The 15,007-nt window shown below is 39.0% G+C and overlaps 1 protein-coding gene across 1 annotated transcript in view; it reads right to left on the bottom strand.

Moving 5' to 3' along the window:
- DNAH8 (dynein axonemal heavy chain 8) overlaps positions 1–15,007 on the bottom strand; it is a 315,169-nt gene that overhangs the window by 76,417 nt on the left and 223,745 nt on the right. The window contains exons 76-78 of the mRNA XM_065912223.1: positions 14,375–14,496; positions 13,650–13,768; positions 11,397–11,599 (exon numbers count right to left, since the gene is read on the bottom strand). Coding sequence (XP_065768295.1) covers positions 11,397–11,599; positions 13,650–13,768; positions 14,375–14,496 — 444 coding nt within the window. The remainder of the gene's footprint in view (positions 1–11,396; positions 11,600–13,649; positions 13,769–14,374; positions 14,497–15,007) is intronic.

Genomic DNA, 15,007 nt, shown 5'->3' with positions numbered 1-15,007 from the left:
ACCTCATGCCTGTATTCTTGCAGGAGCCTACTAACTGGTGACCTCTCTTCTACTCTTTCCCCTACTAGCTATTCTTCCCACAGCAGACAGAGTATTTGATTGAGTCCTGAATCAGATTATGTCCACCCACTGCTCAGAAACATCCGACGGCTTCTCATTTCATTCTGTGCAAAATCCAGAAACCAATTCAAATTCCGACCTCTATGACCCTACACAAATGGGTCCCATTGATCCCGCAATCTACACACACACACACACTCTTTAGGATCCCACCACAATTCATTCACTCTTCTCCAACTGCGCGGGCCTCCTCCCTCATGTCATCTTCAAACTGAAGTGGTTTTACTTCTTTTCCCGTGTGAATGCCATTTATTTCTTCTTTTGGTCTGACTAAAACTTCTAATACAGTGCTGAGCAGAAGTGCAAGTAGACATTCTCTTGCTCCTGATGTTTTTGGGAAAATATCCCATCTTTCAGCATTAAGTATAATGTTAGCTGTGGGTTTCTATAGGTGCCCCCTCATCAGGTTGAAGAAGTTCCCTTTTATTCCTAGTTTGTTGAGGGCTTTCATCATGAAAGAATGATGGATTTTTTTCAATGCTTTTTCTGCAACTATTGGATAACCATGTGATTTTTGTTCTTTATTCTGTTAATATGGGGTATTACATTGATTAATTTTCATATGTTGAACCAACCTTGCATTCTTGGGGTAAATCCACTTGGTCATGGTGTAGAATTCATATTATGTGGTGCTGAATTCAATAGCATTTTGTTGAGAACTTTTGCTTTTATATTCAGCAGGATATTGGTTTCCTTCTACTGTCTTTGTCTAGATTTGGTAGTAATATGGTCTCATAGAATGAGTTGGGAAGTAATCTCTCCTCTTTTATTCTTTGGAAAGAACTGGTGTTATTCACTAAACATTTGGCAAAATGTGAAGGCATCTAGTCCTGGATTTCCTACAAATCAATCTTTTTACTTCTGAAAGCTCTATTCGGGTTTTCTATTTCTTCCTTAGTCAGTTTCAGTAGTTTTCTCTTTCTGATAATTTGCCCATTTCATCTAGGTTATCTAATTTGTTGGCATAATTTTTCATAGTATTCTGTATGATCTTTTCTATTTTTTCAAGTCAATAGCGATGTCCTCTGATAAAAGAAATGTGTACATATTGAGATATGGGAAAGTCATTCTGACTTATACATGAGTTTATCTGAACTTTATGCTAACTAAAACAGCCTGTTTGTGGCCTATCAAACATACATTGTACATCAGCTCTAACTGTCAGAGAAAAGGGTACATTGACCAGAATTAAAGAATGGGTTAAAAATAAAAATTTTATAAATTCTTCCCTTCCTGAGATGTCAGTGCCAGTACTTCTTCAATGATGAGGCTCCCTTTCCAGGTGTCGAGGTATACTGACTTGCTATGTACTTGCTAACCTGTTTTTCTTGAAACCTTGAAGGAATGTATCCTGACTTGTTTGATGTTCTGTGTTCTGACAAGATATGAAACTATGCTGAAACCCATGCTCCTCTGGGGCAGCTCCTCTGACTTATCTGAGAGCTGCCAGTCCTCAGTTTGACTCAAATAAAATTCTTTTCAATTCCTATTATAGTTTGTTCATTGATTATTTTCACTGACATCCCTCTTTCATTCCTGATTTTAATTATCTTAAGTATTCTCTCCTTTATTCTTGGTTGGTTAGGACAAAAGTTTGTCAATTCTGTTGATCTTTTCAAGGAAGATACACTTGGTTGATTGATTCTCTGTTGTTTTTTAATCCTCTCTTGCATTTTTTCGTTCAAATATTTATTATTTCCTTACTTTTGATTGCTTCGGGTTTAGTTTGCTCTTCTTTCCTTGGTTTCCAACTGAAGTGGAAGCTTCAGTTATTGATCTGCAATCTCTCTTCATTTTTAAAATAGATTGATAAATATTTGATAAATTTCTGAATAGTCTGGAAAAACTAGATTGATTGACACTGGAATAGTGAGGAAGCTTTGCACTTGAGGAAGTTCAAAAGACAAAGACCAGTGAGAGAAGAGGCAGTGCAGACTGAATTTCCAGAGAGAGTGGGGAAAGCTGCCAGGACATCATGATGGGGACTGCCAAGAGGAGGAAGGATGCAGAGGATGTTGCGGAAATTGTTTTTGCAGGTATTGCAGCATAATTGTCCTTTGGTGGTATGGGATATTTTGGTTTTCTGGTTTGCAGACTTTCCCCCCTCCCCCTTTTTTGCTGCTTGGTTACATTTGAAAGACCTTTAGGAAGATTTCAACTGCTTTTCTATTTCTTCCCAAAATTGGACTTGAGTGTCTTTCACATCTCCTCTTTCTTTTTAAAATCTTTTAAAAATCAAATTAAACAATATATGTTTATAGTGAAAGCTTTGTAAAATACAGGAGACTACAAAGAAGAAAACAAAAATCACCAATATCCTTCCAGAGAGATCAAATTCTAATCTCAGTGCACAATCCACAATCACTTACCCTCATTTCAAAATTCAAAGCACTGAAAACTGACAGCTTTGCCACAAAATCACTTTGGTGGTAAAAGCTGACCTGAATGGATATGAGCCTATTCATAGTCTTTATTTATCCCTATCTTTATAAATATTAATACTTTCATCTGCAATGTATTATATAATACATGAAATATTACCTTTCTAAAAGCTGGACAATTCTAATTTCTGCAGTGTATCTGACTGCAAGGGCTTTGAATAAGAGATTACAGACCTATCCATATTAAAAATTATATATATATGTACAATAATACATATACATGTCATTTTATGTATCTACTTCTTAACAGTATGTTGTATTTTATTGTCATTAAACATTACTGATAAACAGTTTTTAATGGCAGCACAATGTTCCATCATGTTAATGCCTTCTTGTCAAGTTAGCCACTATCCTTTTGTATATTTGAGACATTTCTAATTTTTTAATATTATAAATAGCACTAGACTTAACATCCTTGTAAATGAATCTTAATGCGCATCTCTCAGTTTGTTTTTATGATAAATTTGTATGTGTAGAATAGTTGGGAAAAAGCACTCAAACATTTTAAAGATTCATGGTAAATATGAAAAAGGACTGCCAGTGTCTCCAGCTGAAATAGAATGTTGCAATTCCCAACCCACACTTCCACCTTTTCTTTGGAAACTGGGCAGGGCCCTGTGGAGCCCTCCCAGATACAAAAGTCTCTCCTAGTCCCCCACTTCTTGTCTGTAAGAAAAAGGCTTCAGTCTTCCAGACCTTCCCTGAGTTCCAAAGCGCAAATTCAAACAGTTACTGATTGGGGAAGTGAGGAAACGCAGAAACAAAAGAAAAGCAGTCTGAAACAGTGCAGGACTTCCCTAGTGGTCCAATGGTTAAGAATCTGCCTGCTAATGCTGGGGACATGGATTCAATCCCTGATCTGGGAAGAACCCACATGCTGCAGGGCAAGTAAGCCTGTAGCGCCACAACTACTGAGCCTGTATGCTGCAACTGCTGAAGTCTGCACACCCTAGAACCCATGCTCTGCAACAAGAGAAGCCATGACAATGAGAAGCCAGTGCATTGCAACTACAGAGTAACCCTCACTCGCCACAACTAGAGACAGCCCACATACAGCAACAAAGATCCAGAGAGGCCAAAAATAATAAACTATAGCTCAGAGATAAAGAGTCGTAAGGGATATACATAAGGATATATCTTGGAAGTTTTTCTTACAGAAACTATTACCCCCACCTAAGCAGAGGATGCTAACTTCAGGCTGAACACATTGTTCCTGGAGAACCACCCTGTTACCTCACCACCAACCAATCAGAAGAAAGTCCTACATCCTGCAGCCCTCACCCCAAATTTTGCCTTTAAAAACTCTTCTCTGAAAACCATCAGGAAGTCTGGGTCTTTTGAGCATAAGCCACCCATACTCCTTGTTTGGTCCTTGCAATTAACCTTCCTCTGCTCCAAACTCTGACCTTTCAGTTTGTTTGGCCTCACTGTGCATCAGGCACATGACTTTGGATTCAACGGCAATTTGTGTTTTAATTTTATTTGTGGCATTTTTGACACACCAAAGTTTTAAAACTTCATCCAAACTTCTTTTCCTCTGGTTTTGGATTCTGGTACTATGGTTAAAGAAATCTTAGCCATTCCAGTAGTATCAATATATTCTTTTATAGTTTTTAAAACCTTTTAAAACCTTAATCAACCTAGAATGTACTTTAGAGTTTAATCTGAGGTAAAATTCTTGCTTTCTTCTAAAGTTAACCTGCTATGGCAAGACTGTTTATTGACTAACCCATTTTTCTTCCACTGATTTGAAATGTGAATCTCATCACAGGCTAAGCTATTGTATATACTAGAGTCTAATTTGGGGCCTTTCATTTTGCTCTATTGATCTGTTTATCTACTCTGAGCCAGTTCCTCACTGATTAAATTATTGCAATTTGATAAAGTTTAGAAATCTGATTGGGCTTGTTCTCCACATCATTCTTTTTCCTTTTCAAGCTGTCTTGGCTATTGTTGTCCATTTATTACTCTAGATGATCTAAGATCCCTCTACTATCCAATTAGGGGGAAAATGATGTTGGAATTTCAATTAGACTTGCGTTCAATTTATAGATTAATTTAGACTCTATTGACATCTTTACAATATTGAATCTTTATAATGGGAATATGCCTTAACTCTCCATTTAATCTATCCTATTTTCATGTCTTTAAGGAAGTTTTATAGTTTTCTTCTAATAGGTATTCTAAAGATTATTTCTCAGTTTTATTTTTATTGAGATACTGAATGGGATTTTTACATTTTATTTTAGAAGAATGTTTCATTGATTTTTTAAAATATATTTATTTTTGTGACCAGCCACCTTACTAAAACACCCTATTAAATCTAATAGCTTTTCAGTTGATTCATTTGTGTTCTTTAGTTAGACAATTACACTATCTGAGAATAATGATGGCTTTTGTCCCTCTTTTCCAGTAGTTATATCTTTTATTTATGATTCTTACAAAACATTAGCTATATCCTCCACAGTAATACTAAATGAGAGTGGTGATAGCAGACATCTTTATCTTGTTCCTGACTTTAATGGGCATCATGTCTCTAGTTGTTCATCAGAAAGCATGAAGCTGTTTGAAGTTCATATTCACTATCATATTGATACAATATTCTTCTGTTCCCATTTTTCAAAGCCAAATACAAATGCTGAATTTTTATAAAATGCTTTTTTAGCAATTATCACGGCAATAATATGACAGCGTAAGGAAAAAGTCTTTCACTTGTTGTGATGAGATTTCTTAATACTGTTTCTTTCTCAGATTTGCCCATGCATCCTACTTGATCAAGGTATGTTGCTATTTTTTGCATTTTTTAAATATTATGCTGAATTCTTCCTGCTTGCACTTAGACTAAGGTCCTTCAGTCAGTTCAGTCGCTCAGTCGTGTCCAACTCTTTGCGAACCCATGAATCGCAGCACACCAGGCCTCGGGTCCATCACAAACTCCCAGAGTTTACTCAAACTCATGCCCATCGAGTCGGTGATGCCATCCAGCCATTTCATACTCTGTCGTCCCCTTCTCTTCCTGCCCCCAATCCCTCCGAGCACCAGGGTCTTTTCCAACGAGTCAACTCTTCGCATGAGGTGCCCAAAGTATTGGAGTTTCAGCTTCAGCATCAGTCCTTCCAATGAACAGCCAGGACTGATCTCCTTTAGCATGGACTGGTTGGATCTCCTTGCAGTCCAAGGGACTCTCAAGAGTCTTCTCCAACACCCTTACATTTATATTAATAAGTAGGATCAATCTGTGGTTTTCTTTCTTTGATACAGTAACTATCTTGGTCTGTTTCTGATATCAAGATAATGCTACTCCCTTAAAATACAGAGGAAAATGCATCTTATTTTCCTATATTGTGAAAAGGAATATAGCAAAGTTTTAAAGGACCTACCAAAAAATCATTCAAGTTCAGAGTCTTTGCTGAGGTAATAATTTTAAAACTTCTAATTTTCCTCATCTTAATTATTGGTCCATTCAGGTTTTTCAACTTTTTCCAAGAAACTTTCATAAATTTTCTTTTTCTACTCTAATGAGATTTTTAAACTTTCTTTTTTTTACCATAACTACATATTATCATCTTATTACTTTTTTCATTTGTATATACTTTTACTCATTTTCTCATTCTTATTTTTGTTTGCTTGCATGTTCAGTCACTTCAGTTGTGTCTGACTCTTTGTGACCCTATGGACTGTAGCCCACCAGGCGCCTCTGTCCATGGGATTCTCCAGGCAAGAATACTGGAATGGGTTACCATCCTCTCCTCCAGGGGTCTTACCGACTCAGGGATCGAACCCTCATCTCATGCGTCTCCTGCACTGTGGGTAGATTCTTCACCGCGGAGCTGCCAGGGAAGCCCCATTTTTATTTGTAAGTTTATATTTTATTTGTCCTCTTTCATTCATGCTTGGATTCTATTTTCAAATCCATTCTTCCTCTCCTTCACTCAAGCTCCTAGTAGGACTTTTCTCATGCTAAACCTAGCTGTTTACTGCTTCTTTCCCAGGCACCCAGTGCTTCTGTGCAGAATTTATCTTCTCTGAATTTCTCAACAGAGAGCCTGACAGGATCCATAGTGAGAACTGTTCCTTCTTTTTTTTCTTTTTTTCTATGAAAACCTATTTGATTTGTTCCCATCCCTCAAGTTGCTGTCAGGTAACTTGCTAATTCATCCACTAAAGGCAGTGAGAGGGGATGAAAGAAAGAACACTGACAAGGGATTTGGGAGCCCTGAGATTAAGTCTGGAATTATCTGCCACCAACTAGTTCTCTGGCCTTATCTCCAGACCTTAGTTTCCTCAGCTGTAAAACGAGGCACTTGAATCCCAGGATTTTTCAGAATTTTGTGCACCTTGAGCATTTTATGATTACCTATTATTCAAATAAAACATTTCTAGTTGAGACTAGAGTAATATGTCATTCCGTCTACATAATAGTTTCATTTTACAGCTATTTGGGGAGTTTTTAACCCAAATCAGTGAACAGAATGATGCTTCCTAACATTCCTTAAAAACATGAACAAAGAGTTTCTTATAAACATCATTGGTTCCTTCCACGTTAAAATGAAATCTAATGTGTTTCCTAACAAAGCAACCAATAGAAGATTGAATAATTGCTGGAAAAACTAAAGTAGTACCAAGAAATGGAATCACCAAATTGCCAAGCAAAGCAGTATGATACTATGCAATAATATTAGGTGATAGCACTGTTCTGGCCTTATGTATTTATTTAAAGTTAGAATCTCTCCCAAAGGAGACAAAATTGAATTATTTTCTTATTTCTGTTCTTACACCAATGTCCTAGACAACAGCATTGCTTTGAGGTCAATTTGAAATGGTAACTTCAGTGGGAATTGCCCTTCTTCTAGGAAGAGTATCCCCTTCTAAGACATGCCCCCAACTCTAGGCTCCATATATGTGGATCTTGCTATGAACCCATTTACACAGCAACAGTTCATTGATTGGCCCAAAAAGGATCACATGATCAAAGCAAAACCAATGAGCTTCTTCCTTGGGTATTTGGATCTGGGACCAAGAGAGTAAGAGGAGTTTGCCTGGGTGAAACCAAATGGGGCCATCCAAGGTACAAAAGCCCCTCTGTGTTCCCCATTTCTCGTTTGTAGAAAAATGCTTTAGTCTCTTACGCCTTCCCTGGGTTCCAAAAGGCAGACTCAGTTCAGTTCAGTTCAGTTCAGTTCAGTCGCTCAGTCGTGTCCAACTCTTTGCGACCCCATGAATCGCAGCACACCAGGCCTCCCTGTCCATCACAAACTCCTGGAGTTTACTCTAACTCATGCCCATTGAGTCGGTGATGCCATCCAGCCATCTCATCCTCTGTTGTCCTCTTCTCCTCCTGCCCCCAATCCCTCCCAGCATCAGGGTCTTTTCAAATGAGTCAACTCTTTGCATGAGGTGGCCAAAGTATTGGAGTTTCAGGTTCAGCCTCAGTTCTTCCAATGAACACCCAGGACTGATCTCCTTCAGGATGGACTGGTTGGATCTCCTTGCAGTCCAAGGGACTCTCAAGAGTCTTCTCCAACACCATAGTTCAAAAGCAGCAATTCTTCGGTACTCAGCTTTCTTCACAGTCCAACTCTCACATCCATACATGACCACTGGAAAAACCATAGCCTTGACCAGATGGACCTTTGTTGGCAAAGTAATGTCTCTGCTTTTTAATATGCTATCTAGGTTGGTCATAACTTTCCTTCCAATATGACCTAGGTTGGTCATAACTTTCCTTACAAAAGAGTAAGCATCTTTTAATTTCATGGCTGCAGTCACCATCCGCAGTGATTTTGGAGCCCAAAAAAATAGTCTGACACTGTTTCCACTGTCTCCCCATCTATTTCCCATGAGGTGATGGGACCAGATGCCATGATCTTAGTTTTCTGAATGTTGAGCTTTAAGCCAACTTTTTCACTCTCCTCTTTTACTTTCATCAAGAGGCTCTTTAGTTCCTCTTTACTCTCTGCCATAAGGGTGGTGTCATCTGCATATCTGAGGTAATTGATATTTCCAAAAGGCAAACTCAAGCAGTTACTAATTAGGGAAGTGAGGGAATACAGAAACAAAGGAAGAGCAGTTGAGAAAGAAAAGTAATGATAGCTTCAACAACAATCCTAACTTCTCCTCAGGACTTCCCCAGCGGTCCAATGGTTGAGACTCCCACTGCAGAGGGCATGGGTTTGATCTCTGCTTGGAGAACTAAGATCCCACATGCACTTGATAAAGCCAAAAAACAAAACAGTCTTAGTCCTCCTCAAGGAATATATATAACAGTCTGATGACTATCTCTGAGATGTTAGGAACAAGCTAAGACTCTTGCCCAGATGGAGGGTGTATGACTACATGTAGTCCACAAGTATGGAGGCCCTAGACTGGCTGGAACCAAAAGGCTGATGATTAATAAGAGTCCTGAAATACTACCCTTTTACTTCACTATCAACCAATCAGAAGAAAGTCAGGCACCCTGCAATTTTACTCCAAATGTTGTCTTTAAAAATACATTCCTCAAAGTCTTTTGAGCATGAACTGCCTATTCTGCAGATTATATGGTACCTGCAACAAACACTGTGGGCTTTCCAGGTGGTGCTAGTGGTAAAGAACCCGACTGACAATGCAGAAGATGTAAGAGATGCAGGTTCAATCCCTGAGTTGGGAAGATCCCCTAAAGGAGGGCATGGCAACCCACTTCAGTATTCTTGCCTGGAGAATTCTATAGACAGGAGAGCCTGGCAGGGTTGCAAAGAGTTGGACAGGGTCACATACAATTGGACACGACTGAAGCGACTTAGCACACATGCATGCATGCGTAAACACTGTACTTTCCTTCACCACAACTTGGGTCAGTAAATTGGCTTTACTACCCGGAAGGCAGGTAGATTCAGTTCAGTGACACTAGTAGTGCTGAACATACTGAACATGTAAGTGTTGAAGCCCATGAGCCACTGTAATCCATGAATTCTGTCGCATGGAGATTGCTTTGTGGTTAAGACAAAAAAAGGAATCTATATGCAGAGAGGACATTGAAGCAACTGGACAAAAATCCATGGAGAGGTAGATATCAGAGGAATTTTCAAAGTACAAAGCTTTGAGAGAAGCACCACTCTTAGGCTGATACAGATGACTGCATGCTGCAGTGAATACTAGAACAAAACGGCCACCTTTAAAGGTGGTTAATGAGACTTTCCAGTAGTTATGTATGAATGTGAGAGTTGGACCATAAAGAAGGCTGAACACTGAAGAATTGATACTTTTGAGCTATGGTGTTGGAGAAGACGCTTGAGAGTCCCTTGGACTGCAAGGAGATCCAACCAGTTAAACCTAAGGGAAATCAACCCTGAGAACTGATTAGAAAGACTGATGCTGAAGCTGAAGCTCCAATACTCTGGCCACCTGATGTGAAAAGCAGACTCACTGGAAAAGACCCAGATGCTGGGAAAGACTGAGGGCGGGAGGAAAAGGGGACGACAGAGGACAAGATGGTTGGATGGCATTACTGACTCAATGACTTTAAGCAAGCTCCGGCAGATTGTGAAGGACAGGGAAGCCTGGCGTGCTATGGGGTCGCGAGGAGTTGGACACAATGGAGCAACTGAACAGCAACAACAATGAGACTTAACCATGAGTATGTGCCAAGAGAACCTGGGAGCTCTTTGCATTGGGTCTCAGTGTTCAGATAGAAGAAAGTAGCTATTGAAACATGAATCCATGTAGCACACAGAATGGTGTGATGACAATGATGAGGAGGAGTGAACACAGACCATGCTCCCATAAGCTATCGGTTTACAGTAACTTTAGTGCAGACGTGGTAAATACTTGAAGATCACTAGATAAATTTTATGTTATGCTTATTCTAACTAGATAATAAATTCAAGGTTTTACTTTATAGAATAGATTTAGGGATTCACAATCAATCACTTTCATAATCCTTATAAAGACATAAATGAATTGCTCCTACAAGATATAGGTATAGAGATCTGAACCCAGAAGATTCCAAAAGGCAGTTCCAACAACATTCAGATATTCAGAGTATTCAGAGAAAACTGCCCTCCTATAAACAGTCATCCTAGAAGAGAATGGCTCAATCATGATGCTTTGCACCATTCAGGTACTTCTTCTTTAGTCCTGTTGACTCACACTTACATGTTTGTAACTCCTTACCCTACCTTCTTGCCCCAGAGTAACTTTCCTTCTCTCCCACATGATCCCCTAATTTTTATCTATTTTTAGATACTACTCAGAATATCATCACGCTTTCCTCCATACCCCATGCAATCTGGATAGCTCTGGATCTTATCATTGGGCATGTCTGTACCTCTGCTGCAGCAGTTTGTCACGCTACCTTCTATTACCTGTTTACATGTCTGTCTTTCCCAGCTATGCTGTATTCACCTATGTACTCCGTGAATCTAGCACACTGCCTATACTCAGCAGTTACTGAATGAAAGTATCAATGAACGAATCCTTAAATTACTATGCATTATTACAAGGGTTACATTTTTTCAATTTGTGACAAAATAGGCTTTGTTATAAATTTATACAGACACAGCAATAAAATTTGCTGTTGAATGTTCATTCTTGCCAGTCTGCTATCCATGTGGTATGGACAACTGATGACAACTTTAAAAAAATCAGTACATGATGAATGAGTATGTTCCTCTCTGCACAAAGATATCTATACCCTCCCTCTAGGAGATCTAAAAATGGGGGAAAGAAGAAGTTTAATAATTTTTCTAACTCAGTTTTATGAATATATTTATAAGAACCAGCTATAAAATTATGAAAGGAAAAAACTGAAGCAAAAACATAGAGGCTTTGCTAAATTTCATAGATTGCTGTTCATACCCAGCTTCAGTTTCTTGGCCAGTGCGTCAATTTGAATTGTGGGATCAGATCCCATGGATAGAAAACATATCAGAGGTGTTCTCGTATCACTTTCTTCCCAAGTTTTCTCCAGATTTAAGATAACCGGTTCTGTGTACTTTTCCTCCAAAGAATCTGCAATATACTTTCTTGCTTGAAAAACAGTACGGTCTGGGCACCAAGACCTAGAAATGCAAACAAGTTAGAGGAAATAAATTCATATTTTTAAAATTCTATTTAGTTCTAAGCACTTAAAGAACACATAGTTAATTAGCAAAAGGTTAACAAGCTAATCCTCTTTTAAGCAGATATGTGTAAGACGGACGGTGAGATTTTCAGTCCTCAGATGAGTGCAAGTTTAATCGTGTGGTTTTGATGCCAGGCATTGGCAAGGAGCAGGGCAGAGTCAGTTCTGTTGCCAATCTAGAATGGAACTTAGAAATCAGTTGACTTCCAAGTGTCTCATTTTCAGGAGAAGCAGTGACTATTCTGAATTTTTTAAAAATAAATTCCTGTTAGGTTTTTTTAAAAATCTATTTATTTATTTATTTGGCTGTGATGGGGTTTATTTGCAGCACATGGGATCTTTTTTTAAAAAAATTTATTTTTGGATGCACTGGGTCTTTGTTGCTACATGCAGTCCTTCTCGAGTTGCAGCGAGCAGGGGCTACTCTTCAGGCCTCTCACTGCAGTGGCCTCTCTGGAGCACAGGCTCTAGGCCCATGAGCTTCAGCAGCTGCAGCACGCAGGCTCAATAGTTGTGGTGCATAGGCTTAGCTGCCCAATGGTGTGTGGGATCGTCCTGGATCAGGGATGCAACCCATGTCCCCTGCACTGGCAGGTGGATTCTTATCACATGGGATCTTTGGGGCACACAGGATCATTTGAGTTGAGGCCTATGGGATCTAGTTCCCTGACCAAGGAATCACACCCAGGTCCAGGCATAAGAGTGTGGAGTCTAAGCCACTGGACCATCAGGGAGGTTTTAATTAGCTACTTAAAAGACACACACACATATACACACACACACATCAGTGATTATCCCTAGTAACTAGGCTATCAACTCCAGGTAAGCAATTACTTGTTCAAACAAACACACAGGAGTGTATTCACTCTTCGATAGATATTTATGGAGTAAATACATCAGGGCATGCTCCTGAGGCCAGGGACACAGCAGGGATGCAAGAGGAGGTGTCCTCTGGCCGCTCCAGTACACGATGGGACCTGGCCGGCTGCACACTGGGAGCTCTGCAGTCTTCAGAGGGAGATAATGTGTCAAAGGTGACAGAAGTTGCTTGATTCACAAGCATTTATTAATATTAATACCATCCATATAGCCTACACTGTAGCAGGTTCTATACACTGTGACTCATTAAATAAATGTCATTTGATATTTCTGGATCATAGTCAAGTGCTATGGTTTCTTATTGGTTAGTAGATTGTGTTATTCTTTTTACATGGATTCAATTTTCAAAGGATGGGTGAAAGATAGACACACGTAGTCTAATGAAACAAATAATTGTTCTGTCCTGAGGTCACCACTGCTGACAGCTCTGATCACTCTCAAAGAGTGAAAATATCTACGAAACAACTTTTTCTAAGAAAACTCGGCAGTGTAACCTTAGATAAGACCAAAACTACTCCAAAATAATAATCCTACATCTTTTTGTTATTCTTTAGGTGGTTTCATCCTCCCCAGCTCCACCCTCCTGTGTTGTCCATCACACACACACACCCCTTCCAATATAGAAGCCTTCGCTGAGCTACTGCATACTGAGAAAACATGAAAAGTGAGAAGAAAAAGAAAAGAAAAAAACCAACAACATCCATTTCAAACTCTTGCTTCCATTTCAACAGCTACAACACCATTTATATGTTTTAACAGTGCAATCTTCTTGGTTTTAGCTTAAAAATTACCTTGTAACTCTGTGAGATCTACTCTGTAAAACCAGAAGTAAATTCAATAATAAATGATTTACTCAGTGGTAAATGGTGACCAAAGTGAATAGTAAAAACATTTTCATATATATATGTTTTGCTAAAAGCACTATCATTAATACATTGTTAACATATGCCCTTCACCATTTTTATTTGCCATCCAAAACTTCACTTTGGAAGCATAAACATCCATTACAGTCACTACTGGGACACAGTGAAGTAAACTCACTGAGGTGGGATCTATAATTTGACACTATGATGAGTGATGCTTCTAGGCCTGATAATACCTGCTCTCACCTGATAAGTAAAAGTTTGCGGCAGGTATCCAGTGAGTCATTATATCCATCAGGGATGATTTCCTCCTCTGGAGCATCTTTATCAAACCAACTTTTCCACCCTTTCTCATTACGAGATATCTAAAACAAACAAGCTAATTAGCAACCCTCAGGAATATATGCAATTAAAATTAAACAACGTAAAAAGGTCATTCTTTACAGGTAGATAATTTTTTAAACATAGCCACACTGTTTTACATTTTTCTTCAGAACCAATGATTCAAACAGCTTGGATATCAGTATTCCCTTTCAGTTTCCCCATTGCGTTTCTACATTATTCACTAAAATGAGGACCATGTATCAATTACACTCAATGACTGGACAGGAAAAACCACAGACCAGGGTTTCTCAACCTCAGCCCTGTGAGCATTCAGGGCCAGGTTAACCTTATGCTGTGAGGGGCTGTCCTGTGCATTGCAGGATGTTTCGCAGCATCCCTAGCCTCTCCCCACTAGTGACCAGAGCACTTTTACCTCTAGTTCGTGGAAATAAAAACGTCTCCAGAATTGCCATATGTACTCTGGGGTGTGCACCTGGTTGTCTTTGAATGAGAGTCACAGTTGTCTTAAAGCTGCATTATTGTGTCAGCTCCACTGGTTCAAGGGCTTGTCACCAGGAGGCCCCAATTTAAATGACCCAGGTGTGTTTGGGTTTACAGATCTATACTTTTTTCTAGTCCTTTATTACCTGGTTCATAATTTCTGCAAACTGTGGAAGTTTACTCAGTTCCACAAGATTCAGCCAGGTCATATCGAGGATCCAGCGAAACGGCTTGGGAGGGCAGGCTTTCAGATCCAGAGCTGCTCCCCCTGGGAAAAGGCATGAGCAGGAATCAGGTCAGCTTGCGCTCCATATTTTAGAAATTTATTTTCAAATTAAGAAAAAAAAATCCAGATAACCATATCACACACAAAACTGGGAAAGTTGGAAAATAATCACATTACAGAAAATGTGGCTATCTTTTTTGGGTACATTTCCTTCAAGTCTAAGTGATTTATACCATCTTATACAGATAGCAACTCCCTGTCATTTTTCCCTGCAAAGAATTTTTTTCAGGTGGTCGCAGGTGTTTGCCTTTTTATTGTTGTTAACTATTTGATATCAGTGAATAAATGAATCTTTTATAGGTGAGTTTAAAAATCAATTCTTAGTGAAATCACTCCTCCAGAAGCTTGATATTCAATACTATTTTTTAATCAGGTCAGAAAGATGGATACAGGCATAATGGGAGGGGAAAAAGGAAGGAAGGAGTCTAATACATCTGTGGGTTTTAAGGAAGTTTTCAAATCATTTATTCATTCATTTACTCAACAAATGCCC

This window comes from Muntiacus reevesi, chromosome 20 (assembly GCF_963930625.1).
Source record: "Muntiacus reevesi chromosome 20, mMunRee1.1, whole genome shotgun sequence".
Lineage (NCBI taxonomy): Eukaryota > Metazoa > Chordata > Mammalia > Artiodactyla > Cervidae > Muntiacus > Muntiacus reevesi.
Note: the sequence above shows the minus strand (reverse complement) of the source record. Positions and strands in the feature narration are given on the sequence as shown.